This window comes from Cetorhinus maximus, chromosome 2, assembly GCF_964194155.1.
Source record: "Cetorhinus maximus chromosome 2, sCetMax3.hap1.1, whole genome shotgun sequence".
In the NCBI taxonomy this organism is placed as follows: domain Eukaryota; kingdom Metazoa; phylum Chordata; class Chondrichthyes; order Lamniformes; family Cetorhinidae; genus Cetorhinus; species Cetorhinus maximus.
In genome coordinates this window covers 77,514,126-77,538,283 of record NC_135880.1, presented here as the reverse complement: position 1 = coordinate 77,538,283, position 24,158 = coordinate 77,514,126, and the positions used below count along the sequence as shown (strand labels likewise).

General features: G+C 43.8%; 1 protein-coding gene across 2 annotated transcripts in view; it reads right to left on the bottom strand.

Annotated features, from left to right (window-relative positions):
- The window catches only part of mcc (MCC regulator of WNT signaling pathway), a 215,550-nt gene that overhangs the window by 80,887 nt on the left and 110,505 nt on the right, over nucleotides 1–24,158 (bottom strand). For both annotated transcript variants that reach the window (XM_078566344.1, XM_078566348.1), the window contains 2 exons: nucleotides 23,635–23,748; nucleotides 18,705–18,847 (listed from right to left, as the gene is read on the bottom strand). In XM_078566344.1, coding sequence (XP_078422470.1) covers nucleotides 18,705–18,847; nucleotides 23,635–23,748 — 257 coding nt within the window. The remainder of the gene's footprint in view (nucleotides 1–18,704; nucleotides 18,848–23,634; nucleotides 23,749–24,158) is intronic.

The window sequence follows — 24,158 nt, the reverse complement described above, 5'->3', positions numbered from 1 at the left end:
ATTGGTGCGGGAGAAAGGGGTTTCGATTCATGGGCAGTGGCATCAGTACTGGGGAAAGTGGAACTGTACCATTGGTAAAAACAAAAAACTACTGCGGATGCTGGAAATCCAAAACAAAAACAGAATTACCTGGAAAAACTCAGCAGGTCTGGCAGCATCGGTGGAGAAGAAAAGAGTCGACGTTTCGAGTCCTCACGACCCTTCAACATCCCCTTCCCAAAGATGAGTTCTGTTGAAGGGTCATGAGGACTCGAGACGTCGACTCTTTTCTTCTCCACTGATGCTGCCAGACCTGCTGAGTTTTTCCAGGTAATTCTGTTTTTGAACTGTACCATTGGGTCAGTTTTCACTTGAACCATACTGGAATCAGTGTTCTGGCAAGTTGTATAAAGAGCTATAACTATAACTAGGGAGGGCTTTAAATTAAACATGGGGGGCTGTTGGTGAGGGATCAAGTTTAGGAAGATGTGATAAATTGAAGAGTGAAGACAAGGCAGGAGAGCAAAGTAGGAAAAAGGGAAATGATGATCAGAGTGTGGCACAAAGGGATAGAGTGTACAAATCTAAGAGTGCACCAGCAGATAAGGCTAGACATTACAAAAACAGTAAAAAGGCAGAACTAAAGGCTCTGAATCTGAATACACGCAGCATTCATAACAAAACAGATGAATTGACAGCACAAATAGAAAAAAATATATATGTTCTGATAGACATTACAGAGACAGGATGACAAAGACTGGGACCTGAATATTCAAGGGTACATATGACATTTAGGAAGGACATTTGGATTGAGATGAGAAATAGTAAAGGTAAGTCACTTGTGGGAGTTATTTACAGGCCCCCAACTGTAACCACACTGTAGGACTGGGTATACAGTAAGAAATAATGGAGCCTTGTGAGAAAGGTACGGCATTGGTCATGGGTGATCTTAATCAATATATAGACTGGACAAGTCAGATTAGCAAAGGTAGCCTGGATGATGAGTTGATAAGTGTGTTTTTGGGACAGTTTCTCAGAGCAGCATGTTCTAGAACCAACCAGAGAGCAGGCTACACTAGATCTGTAATGTGCAATGAGACAGGATTAATTCATGACCTTAGTGAAGGTACCCCTTTGGTAGCAGTGATCTGAATATGGTTGAATTTCACATTCAGTTTGAGGAACTGAAGAATGGGTCTAAGACCAGTGCTTTAAACTTAAATAAGGGCAATTATGAAGGCTTGAAGAGAGAGCTGGCTAAAGTGAAGTGGAAAATTAGGTTAAGGGATAGGTCAGGAGAAATGCAGTGGCAGACATTTAGGAGATAATTCAGAATACTCAGAAAAGATAGATTCATTCTCTCTCACTGAAATGTAAGGGAAGAACTCACCATTCATGGCTAACTAAGGAAGTTAAAGATAGAATCAAACAGAAAAAAAAGCATATATTCCCCAAAGATGAGTGGCAGGTCAGAAGATTGGACAGAATATAAAGAACAGCAAAGAATGATTAAAATATTAATAAGAAGGGAGAAATTAGAGTACGAGAGAAAGCTAGCTAGAAATATAAAAACATATGGTAAGAGTTTCTACAGCTATTTAAAAAGGAAAGTGAGTGTTGGTCCTCTAGAGAGTGAGAATGTGGAATCAATAAAGGAAAGTAAGGAAATGGCGGATGAACTGAACAGGTATTTTTTGTCTGTCATCACTGTGGAGGAAACAAATAACATCCTGGAAATAATTGTGAATCAGGAGGTGAAAGGGAAAAAGGAACTTCAAACAATTACAATCACTAGGGAAAGGGTACAAAGAAAATGATTAGAACTAAAAGCTGACAAGTCCCCAGGTCTTGATGGACTTCATCCTAGAATCTTAAAAGAAGAGGCTGCTGAAAACAGTGGATGCAATGATTTTAATTTTCCAAAATTCCTTAGACTCTAGAAAGGTCCACCATGGAAAATAGCGATCGTGACTCCTATATTCAAGAAAAGAGGGAGAAAGAAAGCAGGAAACTACAGGCCAGTTAGCTTAACAACTGTTGTAGGGAAATTGCTAGAATCTGGTACTAAGGAGGTTGTAGCAGGGCACTTAAAAAATCTCAATGCAATCAGGCAGAGTCAACATGGTTTTGTTAAAGGGAAATCACGTTTGACTAATTTATTGGAGTTCTTTGAGGAAGTAATAAGTAACGTGTTACAGAGAACCTGTGGATGCACTGTACTTAGATTTCCAGAAGGCATTTGCCAAGATACCACATCAAAGCTTACAACACAACACATAAGCACATAGTGTAGGGGAGGCGGCGGCATAGTGATAATGTCACCGGACTAATAATCCAGTGGCTCATGCTCTGGGGACACGGGTTCAAATCCCAGCATGGCAGCTGGTGGAGTTTAAATTCAGTTAATAAATCCAGAATTAAAAAGCTAGTCTCGGTAATAGTGACCAAGAAACCATTCTAGATTGTCGTAAAAACTAATTTGGTTAATTAAGTCGTTTAGGGAAGGAAATCTGCTGCACTTACCTGGACTGGTCTGGTCCACAAGTGACTCCAAACCCACAGCAATGTGGTTGACTCTGAAATGGCCTAGCAAGCCACTTAGTTGCAACAAAACCGCTACAAAGTCTAAAAGGAACGAAACCGACAGACCACCTGGCATCGACCTAGGCTCTGGAAATGACAACAGCAAACCCAGCCCTGTCAATCCTCCAAAGTCCTCCTTACTAACATTGGGGGGTTTGTGCCACAATTGGGAGAGCTGTCCCACAGACATCAAGCAACAACCTGGCATAGTCATATTCACAGAATCATGCCTTACAGACAATGTCCGTGACACCACCACCACCACCATCCCTGAAGTGGCAGCACAGTGGGAGCACAATCAAGAGGACATATCTGCTAGACTGGGTCTGCGTCAGGTGGTGAGAGAATCAACAAGAGGGAAAAACCTACTTGATCTCATCCTCACCAATCTACCTGTCGCAGATGCATCTGTCCACGACAGTATTGGTAGGAGTGACCACCACACAGTCCTTATGGAGACGTAGTCCCATCTTCATATTGAGGATACTCTTCATGTTGTGTGGCACTACCACTGTGCTAAATGGGATATATTTCAAACAGAATCTCAAAATTGTTACGGCGCAGGAGGCGGCTATTCAGTCCATCATGTTTTCACTGGCATTCCAAATGAGCATTATGATTTAGTGCCATTCTCCTGCCTTTTCCCTGTGACAATGCACATTGTTTCTATTTAAATAATCATCTAATGCCCTTTTGAATGCCTTGATTGAACCTGCCCCCAACACACATCCAGGCAGTGCATTCCAGACTCGAACCACTCACTGTGTGAAAAAGCTTTTTCTCACATCACAGTTGCTTCTTTCGAAAATCACTTGAAATCTGTGCCCTCTCGTTCTCGATCCTTTTACGAACGGGAACAGTTTCTCCCTATCTACTCTATCCAGCCTCTCATGATTTTGAACACCTCTATCAAATCACCTCTTAGTCTTCTCCTCTCCGTGGAGAACAGTACTGACCTCTCCAATCTATATTCATAACTGAAGTTCCTCATCCTTGGAACCATTCTTGTAAATCTCTTCTGCACTTTCTCTAATACGTTCACATCCTTCCTATAGTGTGGCGCCCAGAACTGTACACGATATTCCAGCCGAGGTCTAACTAGTATCTTATATAACCTCAGCATAACCTCCCTGCTCTTGTACTCTACGCCCCTGTTAATAAAGCCCAGGGTACTGTATGTTTATTAACTGCTGTCTCCATCTGTCCTGCCTTCAATGATCTATGAACATATACACCAAGGTCCTTCTGCTCCTGCACTCCCTTAAGAATTGCACCCATTATTTTATATTGTCTCTCCATGTTCTTCCTACCAAAATGCATCACCTCACACTTCTCCGTATTGAACTTCATTTGCTACCTATCTGCCCACTCCACCAACTTGTCTATGTCCTTTTGAAGTTCTATACTGTCTCCTCAGAGTTTACAATGCTTCCAAGCTTCGTATCATCTGCACACTTTGAAACTGTCCCCTGCACACCGAGATCTAGATCATTAATATATATCAGGAAAAGCAAGCATCCAAATACTGACCCCTGGGGAAGTCCACTACAAACCTTCCTCCAGACAATTTTGTATCCATGTTGCTACTGTCCCTTTTATTCCATGAGCTTTAACTTTTCTCAAGTCTGTGGTGTGGCACTGTATCGAATGCCTTTTGGAAGTCCATGTACACCACATAAATGGCGTTACCCTCATCAACCCTCTCTGTTAACTCTTCAAAAAACTTCAGCAAGTTTGTTAAACGCGATTTCCCCTTTAGAAATCCATGCTGACTCTTCCGAATCAACACACATTTTTCCATGTGTCTACTAATTCTATCCCGAATAATTGTTTCTAGACACTTCTCCACCACTGAAGTTAAACTTACTGGTCTGTAATTGCTGGGCTTGTCCTTACAACCATTTTTGAGCAAGGGTGTAATGCTTGCAATCCTCCAGTCCCCTGGCACCTCCAGAGCCTCGGGAAGACTGAAACATTATGGCCAGTGCCCCTGCAGTTCCCACTCTCACTTGCTTCAACATCCTTGGATGCATCTCATCCGATCCTGGTACCTTGTCAACTTTAAGTACCGACAGTTTATCCAACACTTCCTTCTTATCAATTTTCAAACCTTCTAGTGACAGTTTCCTCATCTGTCACCATGGCGTAGGTAGCATCTGCTTCCTTGGTAAAGACAGATGCAAAGTATTCATTTAACACCTCAGCTCTGCCCCCTGCCTCCATGTGTAAATCCCATTTTTGGTCCCTAATCAGCCCTACTCCTCCTTTCACCACCCTGTTACTCTTTGTGCGCTGATAGAAGTCTTTGGGATTCCCCTTTATGTTGGCTGCCAGTCTTTTCTCATAATCCCTCTGATTCTCTAATTTGCTTTTTCACCTTCCCTCTGAACCTTCTATATTCCACTTGATTCTCAATTGTATTTTCTACCTGACACCTGTCATAAGCACACTTTTACTTCTTTATCTTAATTTCTATCTCCTTTTTCATCCAGGAAACTCTGGACTTGTTTGTCCTATCTTTCACTTTTGAACTTTTCACTCGACTGCCTAAATCATTACTTCTTTGAAGGTAACCCATTGTTGAGCTACCATTTTTCCCACCAACCTTTGGTTCCAGTGTATCTAACCCAGTTCCGTTCTTGCCCAATTGAAGTTGGCTCTCCCCCAGTTAATCATTCTTACTCTGGATTGCACATTGTCCTTTTCGACCATCATCTTAAACCTTAAGACACAATGATCACCATCTCCTAAATGTTCCCCCACTGACACTTGGTCTACTTGGCCCACCTCATTTCCAAGAACCAGGTACAGTAGTCCATCCTTTCTTGTTGGACTGGGCACATACTGCTGTAGAAAATTCTCCTCAACACAATCTAGGAACTCTTGCCCCTCTCTGCACTTTACACTACCACTGTCCCAGTCTACATTTGGGTAATTAAAGTCACCCATTATAACAACTCTCTAATGTTTGCATCTCTGTAATTTCACTGCAAATTTGTTCCTCCACATCCTTTCCACAAGTCGGCAGTCTATAGACTTCACCGAGCAATGTAATTTCACCATTTTTGTTGCTTAGCGATAGCCAAATTGATTCTGTCCTTGGATCCTCGGACATCGTCTTTCTCCAGCACTGCAATGCTCTCCTTAACCAATACTGCCACCCCTCCTCCTTTTTTTCATTTCCCATCTTTTCTGAACACCTTGTACCCAAAAACATTTAACACCCAGTCCTGCCCTTCCTTGAGCTGGGTCTCTGTTATTGCCACATCATCATATTTCCAACATGGCAATCTGATTTCCACATGGCAATCTGGAATCTAGCAACTCAGATCTAGCAACTCAAACCTGGGCAGCCATGAGTCACTGTGGGCCATCAGCAGCAGCAGAATTGTATACCAGCATAATCTGTAACCTCATGGCCCAGCATAATCTCTAACCTCATGACCCAGCATATCCCCCATTTTATCATAAAGATCAACCCTGGTCCAATGAAAAAGTGCAGGAGGGCATGCCAGAAGCAGCATCAGGCATACCATGAGGTGTCAACCTGGTGAAGCTACAACACAGACCTACTTGCATGCCAAACAGCAAAGGCAGCACGCGATCTTCCTTCCATCATAAGGTCAGAAGTGAGGTGGTGGACAACTAAACAATTTACTGGAGGAGGAGGCTCCACAAATATCCCCATCCTCAATGATGGGGGAGCCCAGCACATCAGTGCAAAAGATAAGGCTGAAGCATTTGCTACAATGTTCAGCCAGAAGTGGTGAGTAGATGATCCATCTCGGCCTTCTCCGGAGGTCCCCAGCATCACAGATGTCAGTCTTCAGCCAGTTCGATTCATTCCATGTGATATCAAGAAAAGGTGGAAGGCACTGGATACTGCAAAGGCTATGGGCACTGACAATATTCCGGGAATAGTACTAAAGACTTGTGCTCCAGAAATTGCCACACCCCTAGCCAAGTATTCTAGTACAGCTACAACACTGTCACCTTTGTGAAAAATTGTCCAGGTATGTTCTGTACACAAAAAGCAGCACAAATCCAACCCAGCCAATTACCGCCCCATCAGTCTACTCTTGATCATCAGTAAAGTAATGGAAGGGGACATCAACAATGCTATCATGCAGTACTTGGTTCAGTGAAAAGTGCAGGAGGGCATGCCAGAAGCAGCACCAGGCGCACATGAGGTGTCAACCTGGTGAAGCTACAACACAGAACTACTTGCATGCCAAACAGCAAAAGCAGCATGCAACCTTCCTTCCATCATAAGGTCAGAACTGGGGATGTTCTCTGATGCTTGCAGTGATGATTGCACAATGTTCAGCACTATTCGCTACTCCTCAGATACTAAAGTAGTCCATGTCCAAATGCAGAAAGACCTGGACAATACCCAGGTTTGGGCTGACAAGTGGCAAGTAAAATTCACGCCACACAAGTATCAGGCATGATCATCTCCAACAAGAGAAAACCTAACCATCATCCCTTGACATTCAGTGGCATCACCATCACTGAATCCCCACTATCAACATTCTGGGGGTTACCATTAACCAGAAATTGAACTGGACTAGCCATATAAATACTGTGTCTACAAGGGCAGGTCAGAGGCTAGGAATCGTGCAACGAGTAACTCACCTCCTGACACCCCAAAGCTTGTCCACCATGTACAAGGCACAAATCAGGAGTGTGATGGAATACTCCCCACTTGCCTAGATGAGTGCAACTCCCACAACACTCAAGAAGCTTGACACTGTCCAGGACAAAGTAGCCCACTTGATTGGCACATCCATAAACATTCACTCCCTCCACCACCGACGCACAGTAGCAGCAGTGTGTATCATCTACAAGATGCATCGCAGAAATTCACTCAGGCACCTTCAACAGCATCTTCCAAACCCACGACCACGACCATCTAGAAGGACTAGGGCAGCAGATAGATGGGAACACCACCACCTGGAAGTTCCCCTCCAAGTCACTCACCATCCTGACTTGGAAATATATCGCCATTCCTTCACTGTCGCTGAGTCAAAATCCTGGAACTCCCTTCCTAACAGCACTGTGGATGTACCTACACCACATGGACTGCAGCAGTTCAAGGAGGCAGCTCACCACCACCTTCTCAAGGGCAACTAGGGATAGGCAATAAATGATGGCCCAGCCAGCGAAGCCCACATCCCGTGAATTTTTAAAAAGGCAGAGCTAAGCAATCCCACATCCCAGACCTAAGCTCTGTGTCCTACCGTACCCAGTCATGAATGGTGGTGGACAATTAAGCAACTAACTGGAGGGGGTTGTTCCACAAATATCTCCATCCTCAATGATGGGGGAGCCCAGCATATTAGTGCAGGGAAAAGGCTATTGCACTTGCTACAATCTTCAGCCAGAAGTGCCAAGTAGACGATCCATCTCACCTTCCTCAAGGGCCCCAGCATCAAAGGTGCCAGTCTTCAGCAAATTCGATTCACTCCACGTAGGATATCAGGAAATAACTTAAGGCGCTAGATTCTGCAAAGGCTATGGGTCCTAACAATATTCCAGCAATAGTACTTAAGAGTTATGCTCCAGAACTAACTGCACCCTTAGCTAAACTGTTCCATTCCAGCTACAACACTGGCATCTACCCAGCAATAAGGAAATCCTCCCAGGTTTGTCTTGTCCACAAAAAGCAGGACAAATCCAACCCAGCCAATTACCATCCTGTCCAGTCTACTCTTATCATTGGAAAAGTGATGGAAGGGGTCTTCGACAGCACTATCAAGCGGCACTTACTCAGCAATAACCTACTCACTAATGTTCAGTTTGGGTTCAGCCAGGTCCACTCAGCTCCCGATCTCGTAACAGCCTTAGTCCAAACATGGACAAAACAGCCGGACTCAAGAGTAGGTGAAGTTGAAATGTGGACCTGGGTTACTTCCATACCCTGGAAGAAGCAAGGTATGGCTTTGGCGCAATCACTACCAGCCAAAAGTAAGAGAAGGAGTAAGGTAATTTCAGAGTGGAAAGTGGATGATTTGGATCATGAAGAGGGATTGAACCTTCTGTTACAATTGTTGGATCAGTTTTACAAAAAGGGTGAGTTATTGGAAGCGTATGACACTTGGACAATCTTTGATAGGTTTAGGAAATCAGATGATCAGTCCATGGAAGAATATATCATGGATTTTGATAAATGGTACGGGAGACTATAGAGATTTTAACTTGAAATTCCAGAATTGGTATTGGCATTTAAATTACTGGACTGTGCTTACATTTCTCACGTTGATAGTCTTTTAGTAATAACAGGGGTTCAATTCCGGGGAAAGAACCTCTCCTAGATCAAATGGCTGATGCCCTGAAAAAATATTTGGGGAAACAGTCTTTCCCTGCCACTTTCTTAGCAAATGCAAACAACTATGCTGTGAAACAAAGGATAGAAGAGTCAATGGTGGCTGAATTTCGAGGACAACCAAATATTAGACGAACATTCCAATACAAAGCTGAGGTTAATTACAAGAGGTCTGAACACTGTCATAAACCTAGCTAATTTGAGAGTTGGGACAAAAAGTGTGCTGGGACAGTGACCGTAGGCATTTAAACCCAAGAAATGCACGGGGAATGGTTAATCGATGTTTTCGGTGTGATTCCCAGTATCATTGTAGTGATCTGCCCACAGCGAAGGAATCACATTTTTGAAGTGACCTACAAGGCGGATTCATCTGAAACTGAAAATGATGATGGTGACTGCCATGATGGAATTGTATTGATCACTGAGAGTTTGAATCAGGTGATGAGTATCTTGATGGTAGATTCCTTCAACTGTGCAGTTCTGGACAGTGGTTGCACTTCTACGGTGTGTGGCATGGACTGGCTTGACTGCTATCTGGAATCTCTCAATGCGGCAGACCGGCAGAAGGTCAAGAGTATGAAAGCTCTACCTGCTTCAGGTTCAGAGATGGCAATAAATTAACATCCTCCAAACAGGTGGTCCTCCCTTGTAAGATAGCAGGGATCAATCTGTTTATCAGTACTGTGGTTTCTAGCGAGATATCGCTATTGTTGAGTCGATCTGCGGTGAAGAAGGCTCAGATGACGCTATGTATGAAGAATGATAGAGCAGTCGTGTTTGGAAAAAATGTGCATCTACATTTTACTTGGTCAGGCCATTACTGCTTGCCACTAAGGAAGCCAGAAATTTCTCATCAAAAAGTTTATGAAGTTTTGTTAACTGCAGAGAATAAGAATTTGGTAGACAAAAAGAAGATAATTTGAAAATTACATAGACAGTTTACACATCCGGCGCCACAGACTCTGCTTTGAGATGCGGGAATGGTCAATAAAGGATATGATGTCCTTATTGAACAAATCACTGCTCAGCGTGAAATGTTCCTTTAAATATTGCAAGACACCACCATTGTGAGCTTGCCATTAGCCAGGGAGGTTAACCATGCAGTAGCAATGGACTTGAAAGTTTGGGACAAGGATAGGGGTATTTTTTTACTACACTTCATAGATATGGCAACCAGATTTAGTGTTTCCAGTGTGATACATAGTAAAGGCAAAAGGACCATTGTCGATAAGGTCATGGAGGAACGGGTAGGAACAGGATTAGGAACATCAACGAAGTTTCAGACAGATAATGGTGGGGAATTCGGCAATGAGGAATTTCGAGATATGTGCGAAAATTTAAACATCATAATTATGCACACTGCAGCCGAGAGCCCTTTTAGTAATGATCTTTGTGAAAGAAACCTTACGGTAATAGATGACATGTTACATAAAATATTAGCTGATTAACCAGGTTGTAAATTGCAAACAGTGCTAACATGGGTGGCGCATGCAAAGAACTCTCTGCAAATGGTTGGGAGGTACAGTCCCTTACCAGTTGGTGTACAGAAGAAATTCAAAGTTACCTTCAGTGTTGTCAGGTGCTCCCCCTGCTATAAAAGGGACTAACATTTGCTCCACTTTTCTGTTCATCTGAACGCTTTGCATGTGGACGGAAAAGCTTTCATTAAAGCTGAGGTTTCAGAAAATTCGGCGAGCCTTACTGCACCGCATAAGACCATCAGGAATACAGTTTAGACAAGGAGACATGGTGTATTATTAAAGGGAAAGCCAGAAAGAGTGGAAAGGACCTGGTAAGGTAATAGGGAGTGATGGGAAAGTAGTAATTGTGCAACACGGCAAGCAAACTGTTAGGGTACATTCTTCACGGTTAATTGGTACAGACTATACCCTTACAGGTTCTGAACAGGACATAGAACGCGAGGAGGCACTTGGCATTACGCATACACTGGGTAGTTATGAGGAACAGACAACAGCAGATACAGAGTTGACTGACTATGTACAAAGTAATACTGAGGTACAGGACAACGCTATTCATCCAGAAGGGCAACTATCCAAAGTAGGAACAAAGGTGACATACATGCCAGAAGGGACCAGTGTGTGGAGGGTTGCCACTATCATAGGGAGAGCAGGAAAGGCCACTGGTAAATACAAACATTGGCTAAACGTGCAGGATGAAGGACAGGAGACAAGACCTATCGATTGGCAAATCGAGGTAAAGATGTGGAAACCCAGAAAGCGCAGTATGAGTTCTAACATTGGACCAGAAAGTGGTCGTGACCCCAGAAAAAAAATCACGGACTTATCATATATTAGAACTATCATATAGTAGCATTCCAGAAAGGGAGAGGAATGTGAGTAGAGGTCGTAGCTTAACAAGGAGGACTAGAGACCAAGCTAACAATCTCAATAGAAGTAGAAGTCCTTAGGACCGTGAGATTCTAGTAGCTGCTAATAAATTGGAAAGTGAGCTGATAAAGGAAGCCAAATGGAAAGAGTTAGAAAGTTGGAAGGAATTTGGGGTATATTCTGAAATACCTGACTGAGGACAACCACAGATGGATCTGTATAGAAAAGGTACTCCCAGATGGCGCATGTAAGGCCAAAGCGAGATTAGTAGCCTGAGGCTTTGAAGAGAGGCTAGGAGATTAGAATGTCAGAGTGGACTCGACTAATGCGGGAAAGTGAGTTTGAAGATTTTTTTAAAAAACTATTTTGGCATTCTATTCCTGGGAGTGCAAATTAATTGATATAAAGGCTGCATTTTTACAGAGGGAGAAGTTTCAAAGGGAAGGATTTTGAAACCACAGGAAAAGGGAAGGGTAAAACTCCAAGAAGTATGACTAATGGGAAACAAAGCAGCAGGTTAGCGTGTGGGGAGGTGGATTCAACTTCATGGAAAATTATGAAAAAACTGAAAAGAAAGGAGAGACCAGGAGAGGCTATTAAAGTCCCCAGAACACAAAATAGGACAGAGTGTTTGGAAAGGGCTAGAAATCTAACTTCAAGCACATCAGATAAAGGGACGACAATGAGAAAGGGGACGGGAAATACAGGACTGAAGGTGTTGTATCTGAATGCACACAGTATACGAAATAAGGTAAATGTGCTTGTGGCGCAGATTGAAATTGGCAGGTATGATGTGGTGGGCATCATGGAGACATGGCTGCAATGGGGATCAGGACTGGGAGCTAAATATCCAAGGATATACATCCTATCGAAAAGATAGGCAGGTTGGCAGAGGGGGTGGGGTTGCTTTGTCAGTAGGAAATGAAATTAAATCGATAGCAAGAAATGACATAGGGTTAGATGATGCAGAATCTGTGGGGGTAGAGTTGAGGAACCGCAAAGGTAAAAAAGCCATAATGGGAGTTATGTTCAGGCTTCCGAACAGTAGTCACGATGTGGGGCACGAGATACACGCCTTTTCTATCTCCTGGTGTAAGAAAGACAAGGTTACAGTGATCATGAATATGCAGGTAGACTGGGAAAATCAGGTTGGTAGTGGATCCCAAGAAAAGGAATTTATAGAATGTCTACGAGATGTCTTTTTCGAGCAGCTTGTGGTGGAGTCCACTAGGGAACAGGCAATTCTAGATTTAGTGATGTGTAATGAGGCAGATTTGATAAGGGAGCTTAAGGTGAAGGAACCCTTAGGAGGAAGTGACCATAATATGATAGAACTTACCCTGCAATTTGAGAGGAAAAAGCTGGAATCAGATGTAACGGTATTACAGTGAATAAAGGCAACTACTGAGGCATGAGGGAGGAGCTGGCCAGAATTGACTGGGAGATGAGCCTAGCAGGAAAGACAGTGGAACAGCAATGACAGGAATTTCTGGGAGTAACTTGGGAGACGTAGCAAAAATTCATCCCTAGGAAGAAGAAGCATACTAAAGGGAGGACGAGGCAACCATGGCTGATAAGGGAAGTCAGGGACAGCGTAAAAGCTAAAGAGAAAGCATACAATGCGGCGAAGAGCAGTGGGAAACCAGGGGGTTGGGAAGCCTACAAAGACCAACAGAGGACAACTAAAAAAGAAATAAGGAGGGAGAAGATTAAATATGAGGGTAAACTAGCCAGTAATATAAAAAGATTGCAAGAGATTTTTTAGATATATAAAGGGTAAGAGAGAGGCAAAAGTGGACATTGGGCTGCTGGAAAATGACGCTGGAGTAGTAGTAGTGGGGAATAAAGAAATGGCGGAGGAACTGAATAGGAACTTTGCGTCAGTCTTCACGGTGGAAGACATGAGTAACATCCCCAAAGTTCAAGAGAATCGGGGGGCAGATGGTGGCCATTACCAAGGAGAAGGTGCTCGGAAAACTGAAAGGTCTGAAGGTGGAAAAGTCACCTGGGCCAGATGGATTACACCCCAGAGTTCTGAAGGAGATAGCTGAAGAGATAGTGGAGGCGTTAGTGGTGATCTTTCAGGAAGCACTGGAGTCAGGGAGGGTCCCAGAGGACTGGAAAATCGCTAATGTAACCCCCCTGTTTAAGAAGGGAGTGAGGCAAAAGATGGGAAATTACAGGCCGATTAGCCTGACCTCGGTCGTTGGTAAGATTTTAGAGTCCATTTTTAAGGATGAGATTTCAGAATACTTGGAAGTGCATGGTAAAATTGGGCAAAGTCAGCATGGTTTCATCAAGGGGAGGTCATGCCTGACAAATCTGTTAGAATTTTTTGAGGAGGTAACGAGCAGGTTAAACAAAGGGGAGCCAATGGATGTTATCTACTTGGACTTCCAGAAGGCCTTTGACAAGGTGCCGCACAGGAGGCTGCTCAATAAGATAAGAGCCCATGGTGTTAGAGGCAAGGTACTAGCATGGATAGAAGATTGGCTGTCTGGCAGGAGACAGAGAGTGGGGATAAGGGGGTCCTTCTCAGGATGGTGGCCGGTGACTAGTGGAGTTCCGCAGGGGTCAGTGTTGGGACCACAACTTTTCACTTTATACATTAATGATCTAGATGAGGGAACTGAGGACATTCTGGCTAAGTTTGCAGATGATACAAAAATAGGTGGAGGGACAGGTAGTATTGAGGAGGCGGGGAGGCTGCAGAAAGATTTGGACAGGTTAGGAGAATGGGCAAAGAAGTGGCAGATGGAATACAACGTGGGGAAGTGTGAGGTCATGCACTTTGGTAGGAAGAATAGAGGCATAGACTATTTTCTAAATGGGGAGAGAATTCAGAAATCTGGAGTGCAAAGGGACTTGGGAGTCCTAGTCCAGGATTCCCTTAAGGTTAACTTGCAGGTTGAGTCGGTAGTTAGGAAGGCAAATGCAATGTTGGCATTTATTTCGAGAGGACTAGAATATAAAAGCAGGGATGTGCTGCTGAGGCTTTATAAGGCTCTGGTCAGACCACATTTAGAATATTGAGAGCAATTTTGGGCCCCGTATCTCAGGAAAGATGTGCTGGCCCTCGAGAGGGTCCAGGGGAGGTTCAAGAGCACGATCCCAGGAATGAAAGGCTTAACATATGAGGAACGTTTGAGGACTCTGGGTCTATACTCGATGGAGTTTAGAAGGATGAAGGGGGATCTGATTGAAACTTACAGAATACTGAAAGGCCTGGATAAAGTGGACGTGGGGAAGATGTTTCCATTAGTAGGAGAGACTAGGACCAGAGGGCACAGCCTCAGAGTAAAGGGAAGACCTTTTAGAACAGAGATGAGGAGAAACTTCTTTAGCCAGAGAGTGGTGAATCTATGGAATTCATTGCCACAGAAGGCTGTGGAGGCCAGGTCATTGAGTGTATTTAAGACCGAGATAGATAGGTTCTTGATTGGTAAGGGGATCAAAGGTTACGGGGAGATGGCGGGAGAATGGGGTTGAGAAACTTATCAGCCATGATTGAATGGTGGAGCAGACTCGATGGGCCGAATGGCCTAATTTCTGCTCCTATGTCTTATGGTCTAAAATAAGTTGTGAAGAGAGTATAAAGTGTCTGCAAAGGGAGAGATAGGTTAAGTGAGTGGGTGAAAAATTGGCAGATGGAATATAATGTGGGAAAATGTGAAAATGTCCACTTTGGCAGGAAGAATTGAAAAGCAGCATATTATTTAAATGGAGAGAGATTGCAGAAATCGGTGGTACAGAGGGATCTGGGTGTCTCGGTACATCAATCACAAAAAGTGTAGATACACCAAGTGATTAGGAAGGCAAATGAAATGTTGGCATTTATTGCAAAGAGAATGGAATACAAAAGTTGGGATGTTTTGCCAAAGTTGTACAGGGCATTGGTGCGATCACATCTACAATACTGTGTACAGTTTTCACCTTCTTATTTAAGAAAGGACATAATTGCATTCGATACAGTTTAGAGAAGATTCAGTGGGCTGAAGGGGTTATCTTGTGAGATAAGGTTGGACAAGTTGTGCCTGTGTCCACTGAAGTTTAGAAGAATGAGAATGATCATATTAAAACATATAAGGTCCTGAGGGGGCTTGACAGAGTGGACGCTGAAAGGATGTTTCCCCTTTTGGGAGAGACCAGAACTAGAGGACAGTTTAAAAACAAGGGGTCTCCCATTTAAGACCAAGATGGGGAGAAACTTTTTCTCTCAGAAAATCGTGAGTCTTTGAAACTCTTTTCCCCAGAGAATGGAAGGGCAGGGTAAGTGAATATTTTTAAGGCTGAGGTAGATAGTTTGTTGACTCACAAGAGAATCAAAGGGTATTGGGAGTAAGCAGGATAGTGGCATTGAGGCCACAATCAGATCAGCCATGATCTTTTGAATCGCAGGGCAGGCACAAAGGGCTAAATGGCTTGAAGAAGGCTCTAAAGAAGGGTCATATAGACTTGAAACATTAATTCTGTTTCTCTCTCCACAGATCTGCTAGACCTGCTGAGTTTTTCCAACATTTCCCATTTTTGTGCCAAATGGCCTACTCCTGTTAACGTTTCGAGTCCAAATGACTCTTCATCAGAACCAAAGAGAAATAGAAATGTGGTGAAATATAAGCTGTTTAAGGGAGGTGGGACAGATGGAGCTGGATAGAGGGCCAGTGATAGGTGGAGACAAAGGAGAGATTGCCAAAGATGTCATAAACAAAAGGTCAAAGGGGTGTTGACGGTGGTGACATTAGCCAGAGGATGTGCTACTGGTGACTTTAAAGGTAGAAAGCGGGATGAGCAAGTGACAGATGGCCCTAGTGGAGGTGGGGGTGGGGTGGGGGAGGGGGGATCAAAATAGGCTAAAAGATGGAGATAAAACAATGGATGGAAATAATTTTTTAAAATAGTAATAGAAATAGGTGGGAAAAGAAAAATATATATATATTATATATATATAAAAAGTGGATCAAAGAGGGGGTGAGGATGGAAGAGAGGGTTCATGACCTGAAGTTGTTGAACTCAATGTTAAATCTGGAAGGCTTTAAAGTGCTGAATCGGAAGATGAGGTGCTGTTCCTCCAGTTTGCGGTAAGCTTTACTGGAACATTGCAGCAGGCCAAGGACGGGCATGAGAGCAGGATGGTGTGTTGAAATGGCAAGCGACAGAAAGGTCTGAGTCATGCTTGCTGACAGACCGAAGGTGTTCCGTAAAGCGGCCACCCAGTCTGCGTTTGGTCTCTCCAATGTAGAGGAGACCGCGTTGGGAGCAGTGAATGCAGTAGACAAAATTGAGGGAAATGCAAGTGAGGTGCTGCTTCACTTGAAAGGAGTGTTTGGGCCCTTGGATGGTGAGGAGGGGAGAAGTAAAGGGGCAGGTGTTGCACCTTCTGCATTTGTATGGGAAGGTGCCGTGGGAGGGGGTTGAGGTGTAGGGGGTGATGGAGGAGTGGACCAGAGTGTCCCAGAGGGAATGGTCCCTGCGGAATGCCGACAGGGGGGAAGGGAAAATGTGTTTGGTGGTGGCATCATGCTGGAGTTGGCAGAAAAGGCGGAGGCTCATCCTTTCAATGCGGAGGCTGGTGGGGTGATAAGTGAGGACTAGGGGGACCCTATCATGGTTCTGGGAGGGAGAAGAAGGTGTGAGGGCGGATGCGCGGGAGATGGGCCGGATACGGTTGAGGGCCCTGTCAACCACCGTGGATGGAAAACTTCGGTTAAGGAAGGAAGACATGTCAGAAGAACTGTTTTGGAAAGCGGCATCATCAGAACAGATGCGACAGAGGTGAAGGAACTGAGAGAATGGGATGGAGTCCTTACAGGAAGCGGAGTGTGAGGAGCTGTAGTCGAGGTAGCTGTGGGAGTCGGTAGGCTTGTAATGGATATTGGTGGACAGTCTATCACCAGAAATTGAGACAGAGAGGTCAAGAAAGAGAAGGGAAGTGTCAGTAATGACCATGTGAAAGTGATGGAGGGGTGAAAATTGGAAGCAAAATTAATAATTTTTTCCAGGTAATTTAATTTATTGATTATTAATAATATTAAAAATTAATTTATTAATTTTGCTTCCAATTTCCAGGACACCCTGGTCCACTCCTCCATCACCCCTACACCTCAACCCCCTCCCATGGCACCTTCCCATGCAACCGCAGAAGGTGCAACACCTGCCCCTTTATTTCCCCCCTCCTCACCATCCAAGGGCCCAAACACTCCCTTCAAGTGAAGCAGCACCTCACTTGCACTTCCCTCAATTTAGTCTACTGCATTCGCTGCTCCCAATGTGGTCTCCTCTACATTAAAGAGACCAAACGCAGACTGGGTGACCGCTTTGTGGAACACCTTCGGTCTGTCTGCAAACATGACCCAAACCTCCCTGTCGCTTGCCATTTCAACACACCACCCTGGTCTCATGCCCACATGTCCGTCCTTGGCCTGTTGCAATGTTCCAGTGAAGCTCAATGCAAACTGGAGGAACAGCACCTCATCTTCCGATTAGGCACTTTACAGCTTTCCGGACTTGACATTGAGTTCAACAACTTCAGATCATGAACTCTCTCCTCCATCCTCACCCCCTTTTTGATCCCCTTTTTTCTAATAATAATTGTTTTTTTTAATGAATATTTTTTTCTTTTCCCACCTATTTCTATTACTATTTTTAAAATTTATTTCCATCCATTGTTTTATGTCCACCTTTTAGCCTATTTAGATTCCCCCCTTCCCCCCACCCGCCGCAGCCCCACCAGGGCCATCTGTCACTTGCTCATCCTGCTTTCTACCCTTAATGTGACCAGTAGCACATCCTTTAGCTAATATCACCACCGTCAACACCCCTTTGACCTTTTGTTTATGACATCTTTGGCAATCTCTCCTTTGCCTCCACCTATCACTGGCCCTCTATCCAGCTCCACCTGTCCCACCCCACTTAAACAGCTTATATTTTACCACATTTCTATTTCTCTTTAGTTCTGATTAAGAGTCATTCGGACTCGAAACGGTAACTCTGTCTTCATCTCCACAGATGCTGTCAGGCCTGCTGAGTTTTTCCAGCAATTTTTGTTTTTGTTTCAGATTTCCAGCATCTGCAGTATTTTGCTTTTAGCCTATTCCTGTTCCTCAGTCTCATGTTCAAAACAAATGATGTTCAGACCTCATCCAAGGCACAGACATACCAGCCAGTTGAAATGGCTTCTCCGCAGGGAAACAAAATACAATGTGTAGCCTCAGAGGAAAAAGCTGGCTAACGAGAAATTGGAACAAAGGGTTAATAACATCTCACAATTCAGCCTTCAGAAAAACCCAACTCTTATCTCCAAAGCATCATACCCCCTGAATTTTAACAACCCACTTGCAATCTCTTAGCATAACGAAGGATGAGTAATAAATGCAGCCTTATCAATATCGCCCACATTCCAAGAACAAATTAAAAATACTCCTATACATTTACCTGCTATTCAAAGTCAGCTCACATTGTTGTTCCCTTACCTTATTGTTGTTCCCTGCAGCCTGTCAATCTTCTTATTTAACTCTGCAATTATACTGTGAAGTTCAGTGATACGTTCTTCATAGCGTAGAGTCGCCCTTTCCTGAGTCTCTTCATGCTCCCGCATTAAATGAGATTGTTCACACTGAAAAGACAATTGTGGGGAAAAGTTGATTCAAGGTTGCCCTTTTCTACTCTAAAAGAAAATGCTGGAAATACTCAGCAGGACAGGCAGCATCTATGGAGAGAGAAACAGAATCAACATTGCAAGTCTGTGACCTTTTATCAGAACTGAAAAAGTTAGAAATACATTAAGTTTTGAGCAAGTGAAAGAGGGGAGGATGGGAAGAGCAACATAAGGGAAGGTCGATGATTGGGTGGAGAGGAGAGATTAAATGACAGAAGGTTTCATGATGCAAGACTAAAGGGAGTCATCATGGGACAAGTAAATAAACAGATGATGTGTCTAGGAGGTGTGAATGGCAGGATAGCTGCCATCTAAATGCAAAGTAAAGGAAGTAAGAGACAAATGAGAGAAAGAAAAACAACAAACCAAGAAAGGAAATGAAACAAAATGGTAGTGTGGGGGGGATGTGCACGGATGAAGAGGTTATGATCTAAAATGGAACTCAATGTTGAGTTCAGAAAGCTAAGGTGAAGAATTAAAATGACAGGCAACTGGAAGCTCAGAGTCATGCTTGCAGACTGAATGGAGGTGTTCCACAAAGCAGGCACCCAGTGTGTACTGGGTCATCCAACGTATAGGAGACTACATCATGAAGAGCAAGCACAATATACTAAATCGTTGCTTCACTTGGAAGGAGTGTTTAAGACCTTGAACAGTGAGGAAGAAACGAGGTAAAAGGGCAGGTTGCATTTCCTGTACTTGCATGGAAACATGCAGTGGGGGAAGGGAGATGTTGTTTGGGATGACTGAGGAGTGGACCAGGGTATCACAGAGGGAACAATCCCTTCAGAATGCTGAAAAGGCAGGGGAGGGGAAGAGAAAACGTGTTTGGTGGTAGGATCACGCTGAGATAGCAGAAACTGTAGCAGACGATCAGCGAATACAGAGGGTGGGAGGTGAGTATGAGGAACACCATTGTGATTCTGGGAGGGTGAAGGGGAGTGAGAATAAAATTGACACAGTCGAGGACCCTGCCAACCACGGGGGAGGGGCGGGGGAATCCTCGGTTGAAGGAAAAGGAAAACATATCGGAAGCACTGGTATGGAAGATGCGACAAAGATGGAGAAAATGGCATCAAGTCCTTATAGGAAGCACAGCATAAGGAAGTGTAGTCAAGGTAGCTGTGGGAGTCAGAGGACTTAGAGTGAATATTGGTCAATAGCTTATCCCCAGAAATGGAGACAGAAAAGTCAAGAGAAGGGCAAGGGAGGGAAGAGTCGGAGATGAACCATGTGAAGCTGAGAGCAAAAAGGAATTTGGAAGAAACAATGAAATTTTCAAGTTCAGGGCAATGGCACGAGTATAGTCATCAACTTACTGAAAAGAAAGAGGTGATTAAGGCTTGAACAAAGAATGTCCCATAAATCCAACAAAAGAGCAATCTTAGCTAGGACCCATGGGAGTACCCAAAGCAATACCTTTTATTTAGAGAAAGCAAGTAGAGTTGAAGGAGTTACCAGACAGAGGAGGGTGCTGTGGGACAGAGACTGTTTGGGCCTCTTGTTCACAACTGGATGTTGCAAAACTGCAGAGCTTGATCTGATCTGTTGGTTTGGGATCACTTCATTGTATCAATAAAACTCTGCTTCCACTGTTTAGCATTCACTTGGTCCTGTGCTGTATCTTCATCAAGTTGGCTCATTTTTAGCTATGCCTAATACTGCTCCTGGCATAGCTCTTCTAAACTCCTAATTGAAATGAGTTGCTCCCCTGGCTTGATGGCAATGGTACAGCGAGGAATTTGCTGGGCCATGAGTTTACAAATCATGGTTGAATATAATTCTACTGCTGTTGTTGGCCCACAGAACTTCATGAGTGCCCAGCTTTGAGCTATTAGATCTGTTCTGAATCTATCCCATTTAGGACTGTGGCCGTGCCACACAGTACAATGATGTCTTCAGTGTGAAGGTGGGATTTTTGCTTCCATAAGGACAGTGTGGTGGTGAAAAGCCTGTCAGAAAGCTGTGCTCAAGAGGCATGGAGGAGTCCAGCACCAACTTACGCTTTGAACAGTGCCTGGAGCCCATCCTTTAAAAACTGAACAGGTGATTATCTTCATCAACGTGTATGTGGAACCCACAACGTCGTGTCTGAGGCCCCATGTCACTCAGATATTTTGATGGAAGCTCCTTGTGCTGCAATAGCTCGGACTGTTGCTACCACGGGTATGGATACTACTGTTCCAAGGGCACACATTGCTGGGATTACTGAGGTGCCGCCCCAGTAAAGTGATTCCATGAAGCACAAATTTGCTTTCCTCTCTCAGGAGAGTGTTCTTACTTCAACCTGTCAACGACTAGTGCTCTTGCTGTTGTCCATCAGCCAGTCAGGTTTAATTGCAGCAGCCCAGAGCATCTGCAGTTTCCTCCATTAACGGTCAGCAGCCTTCCATTGCCCATGCTGCAGCCACTGGTGAAGCCCCTCATTGGCACACAAGGAGAGGATGGGCACTAAGGGAATGCACAAATGTGGTTAATTTATATTTGTATGCATGGTCATGGCTGAAATTATAAATTTAGATTGGAATGTGAATTTTCTGAGGGTGTTTATTTTTGCATTGTCAGAAAGAGGGCAATGTGATGATCAGCAACGAAGGAGAGGCAAAGAATGTGGGACTGTTGGTGAATGGGGAGGTATGGTTGATGTTACTGGTATCACTCCAATTATTTCATCATGTAAAGTCCAGGCAGAAAGAGGATATTTATGTTGTAGCCTTCCTGTACCTGGTCCTCCATTTCCTGTCCCTCTATGTGCTCCTTCTACTCACAAGGTGCAAATAAACTGGAAATATATTTCCCATGAACATTACAGCTAATCATTCTTGAATCCTCGGCTATAATCATTCACTCCCTCCACCACTGGCACACAATGGCTGTGGTGTATACAAAATGCACTGCAGCAACTCGCCAAGGCTCCTTTGACAGCACCTTCTAAACCCATAACCTCAACTCACCTAGAAGGACAAGGGCTGCAAGTGCATGGGAACACCACCACCTGCAAGTTCCCCTCCAAGCCACACGCCATGCTGACTTGGAAATATATCACTGTTTCTTCACTGTCACTGGGTCAAAATCCTGGAATTCCCTCCCTAACAGCACTGTAGGTGTACCTACATAACATGGACTGCAGTGGTTCAAGGCAATGGCTCAACTGCATTCTGAAATTAGAGATGGATAATAAATGCTGGCCTTGCCAGCGACATTGACATCGTGAATGAATAAAAAGAATGTGCACCCAGTCAATGGCACCCTGCAACATGGGGAAGCCTGCAATCCATGCAAACCATTGTGCTTGCTCCGCCAGCTTCTCTTTAGAAAGATGGAATGCAATGAAATTACCTTCTTGTGGAGAAACTTCCTCAACACTATACTGCAAACTGTTGCTTGTCTCTCCATCTGCAGTCTGCAAGGAGCCAGACGCATACAAGTTGAGAGCTGCTGTCTTTGCTCTACATAGAGATTTTTTTTTTTAATTCTTTTACACCATGTGGACGTTGCTGGTTTGGCCAGCATTTATTGCCCATCCCTTATTGCCCTTGAGGTGGTGGTGCTGAGTTACCTTATTGAACTACTGCAGTCCATGTGGTGTAGGTACACCCATGATGCTGTTAGGAAGGGAGTTCCAGGATTTTGACCCAGGGACAATGAAGGATCGGTGATATAGTTTCAAGTCAGGGTGGGTGGTGGCTTGGAGGGGAATTTGTTGCAGCTGCAGTTGTTGGCAGATTTCAATACAACCTCTTTAGTGAAGACCTTTCAAGCATTGATCCTCGATGAAGTTGAGGCAAGAGAATTGCTCCTTTAAAGACCTTTAGTGCTTTGAGCCCTTCTTCCCTTCTTTGTCCTCCCTCACCTAGCAACATACTCTCTTCATTCTCCCAGTCAAGTTCAAATCAACAAGGCAGGCCTACCAGGCCACCCATCCACCTCTGGAAGTGACTTGTTTTGCACAATTTTTCAACACAAGTTTTTAATATGCACTTCACCACCAGCCAGACCACCCCCTCACTGAAACTTTAGGCAAGTATAGAAAAATTTCAAGAACACTTATAATTTCACCAGCAGCCAGAAGAGATAAACCAGCAACTAACCTGCATGTAGTTCTTGATCCTTTTAAATAATGCTGATAGGGAAGGTCATTCATGCCATTTAACATTGTGTTGAGCTGTGTAAGTTTAAGACATGGCAGAGGCTGGAGTGTGACATTTGAAAATAACTGACTGATTGATTAAAGTCATAATGTGCCCACACTGCATGCTGCTGGCAGTCATTGGATGCCCACAAATACCTTTACCAAACTGACGTCTGACATACTTCCTGTCGAAAGAGCACAACGCATCTCGGACACCATTTTCCAGCATAAGTCTGCACAGAGCTTTAAAAACCAGTGCTACAGTGCCCAGTTTTCCACCTACATATCTTATTTATATGTATATACACACACAGACACAAATCTTGCACGCTCTAAAATGCTGATTACAGAAAGTAATGCTGAGATGCTATTTAAATTCTATAGAAAGAAAATTTTCTGAAATTAAAAGTGACTGCATGTCATTTCATGAGAAACATACACTTCCTGCAGAAACGTTGCAATCTACCACCTTTATTTGCAAAAGCTATTTCTTTAATTAATCCCTGAAAACAATTGAATATCTTCATATTTTATGCTTTATTGCCCCCATAATTATTCATTCTGAACGATAACCAACATTAAAGCATAAAACCTATAACTGTCCTTGGCTTACCTGGGATTTTGCCAACTTCTTTTCTAACAAGTCCCTCTCCCGTTCTGTATGTTGGAGTCTTTTATTGAGATCCACTATGTCCGTTTTTAATGATGCCAGGGCTGCTAAGTGTAGCTGGTGAAGGGAAGCAAAACAAAATTACTCAAGAACTTGATTTAAGAGATATAAATCTGTTCATTCTCAAAAGTGACTTTTATCATTTCAGGGCTGTAAATTAGGAGCAGCTGTTCATTGGTACAGACTGTTCCACTGCACACCCTTCATTAGAATGCCTCTCTCTCTTCATGTAATGTCATTTGTTGACCAAGAGTTGCTAATCAGGGCTTATGCCATGACATCACTATGAGGCAAGGTGAAGAAGCAGGCCCCAGAACTACCTCAACCAGATTCAACCCACACTGTTGGCGTTACTCTGCACCACACTCTAGCCAAATAGCCAGCCCCAAAATGCTTCTATGATGCTTAAAACATTGGTTCAACAAAATGCATTTCCCACTTCACTTCTTTTGGCTGCTGGAAGCTAA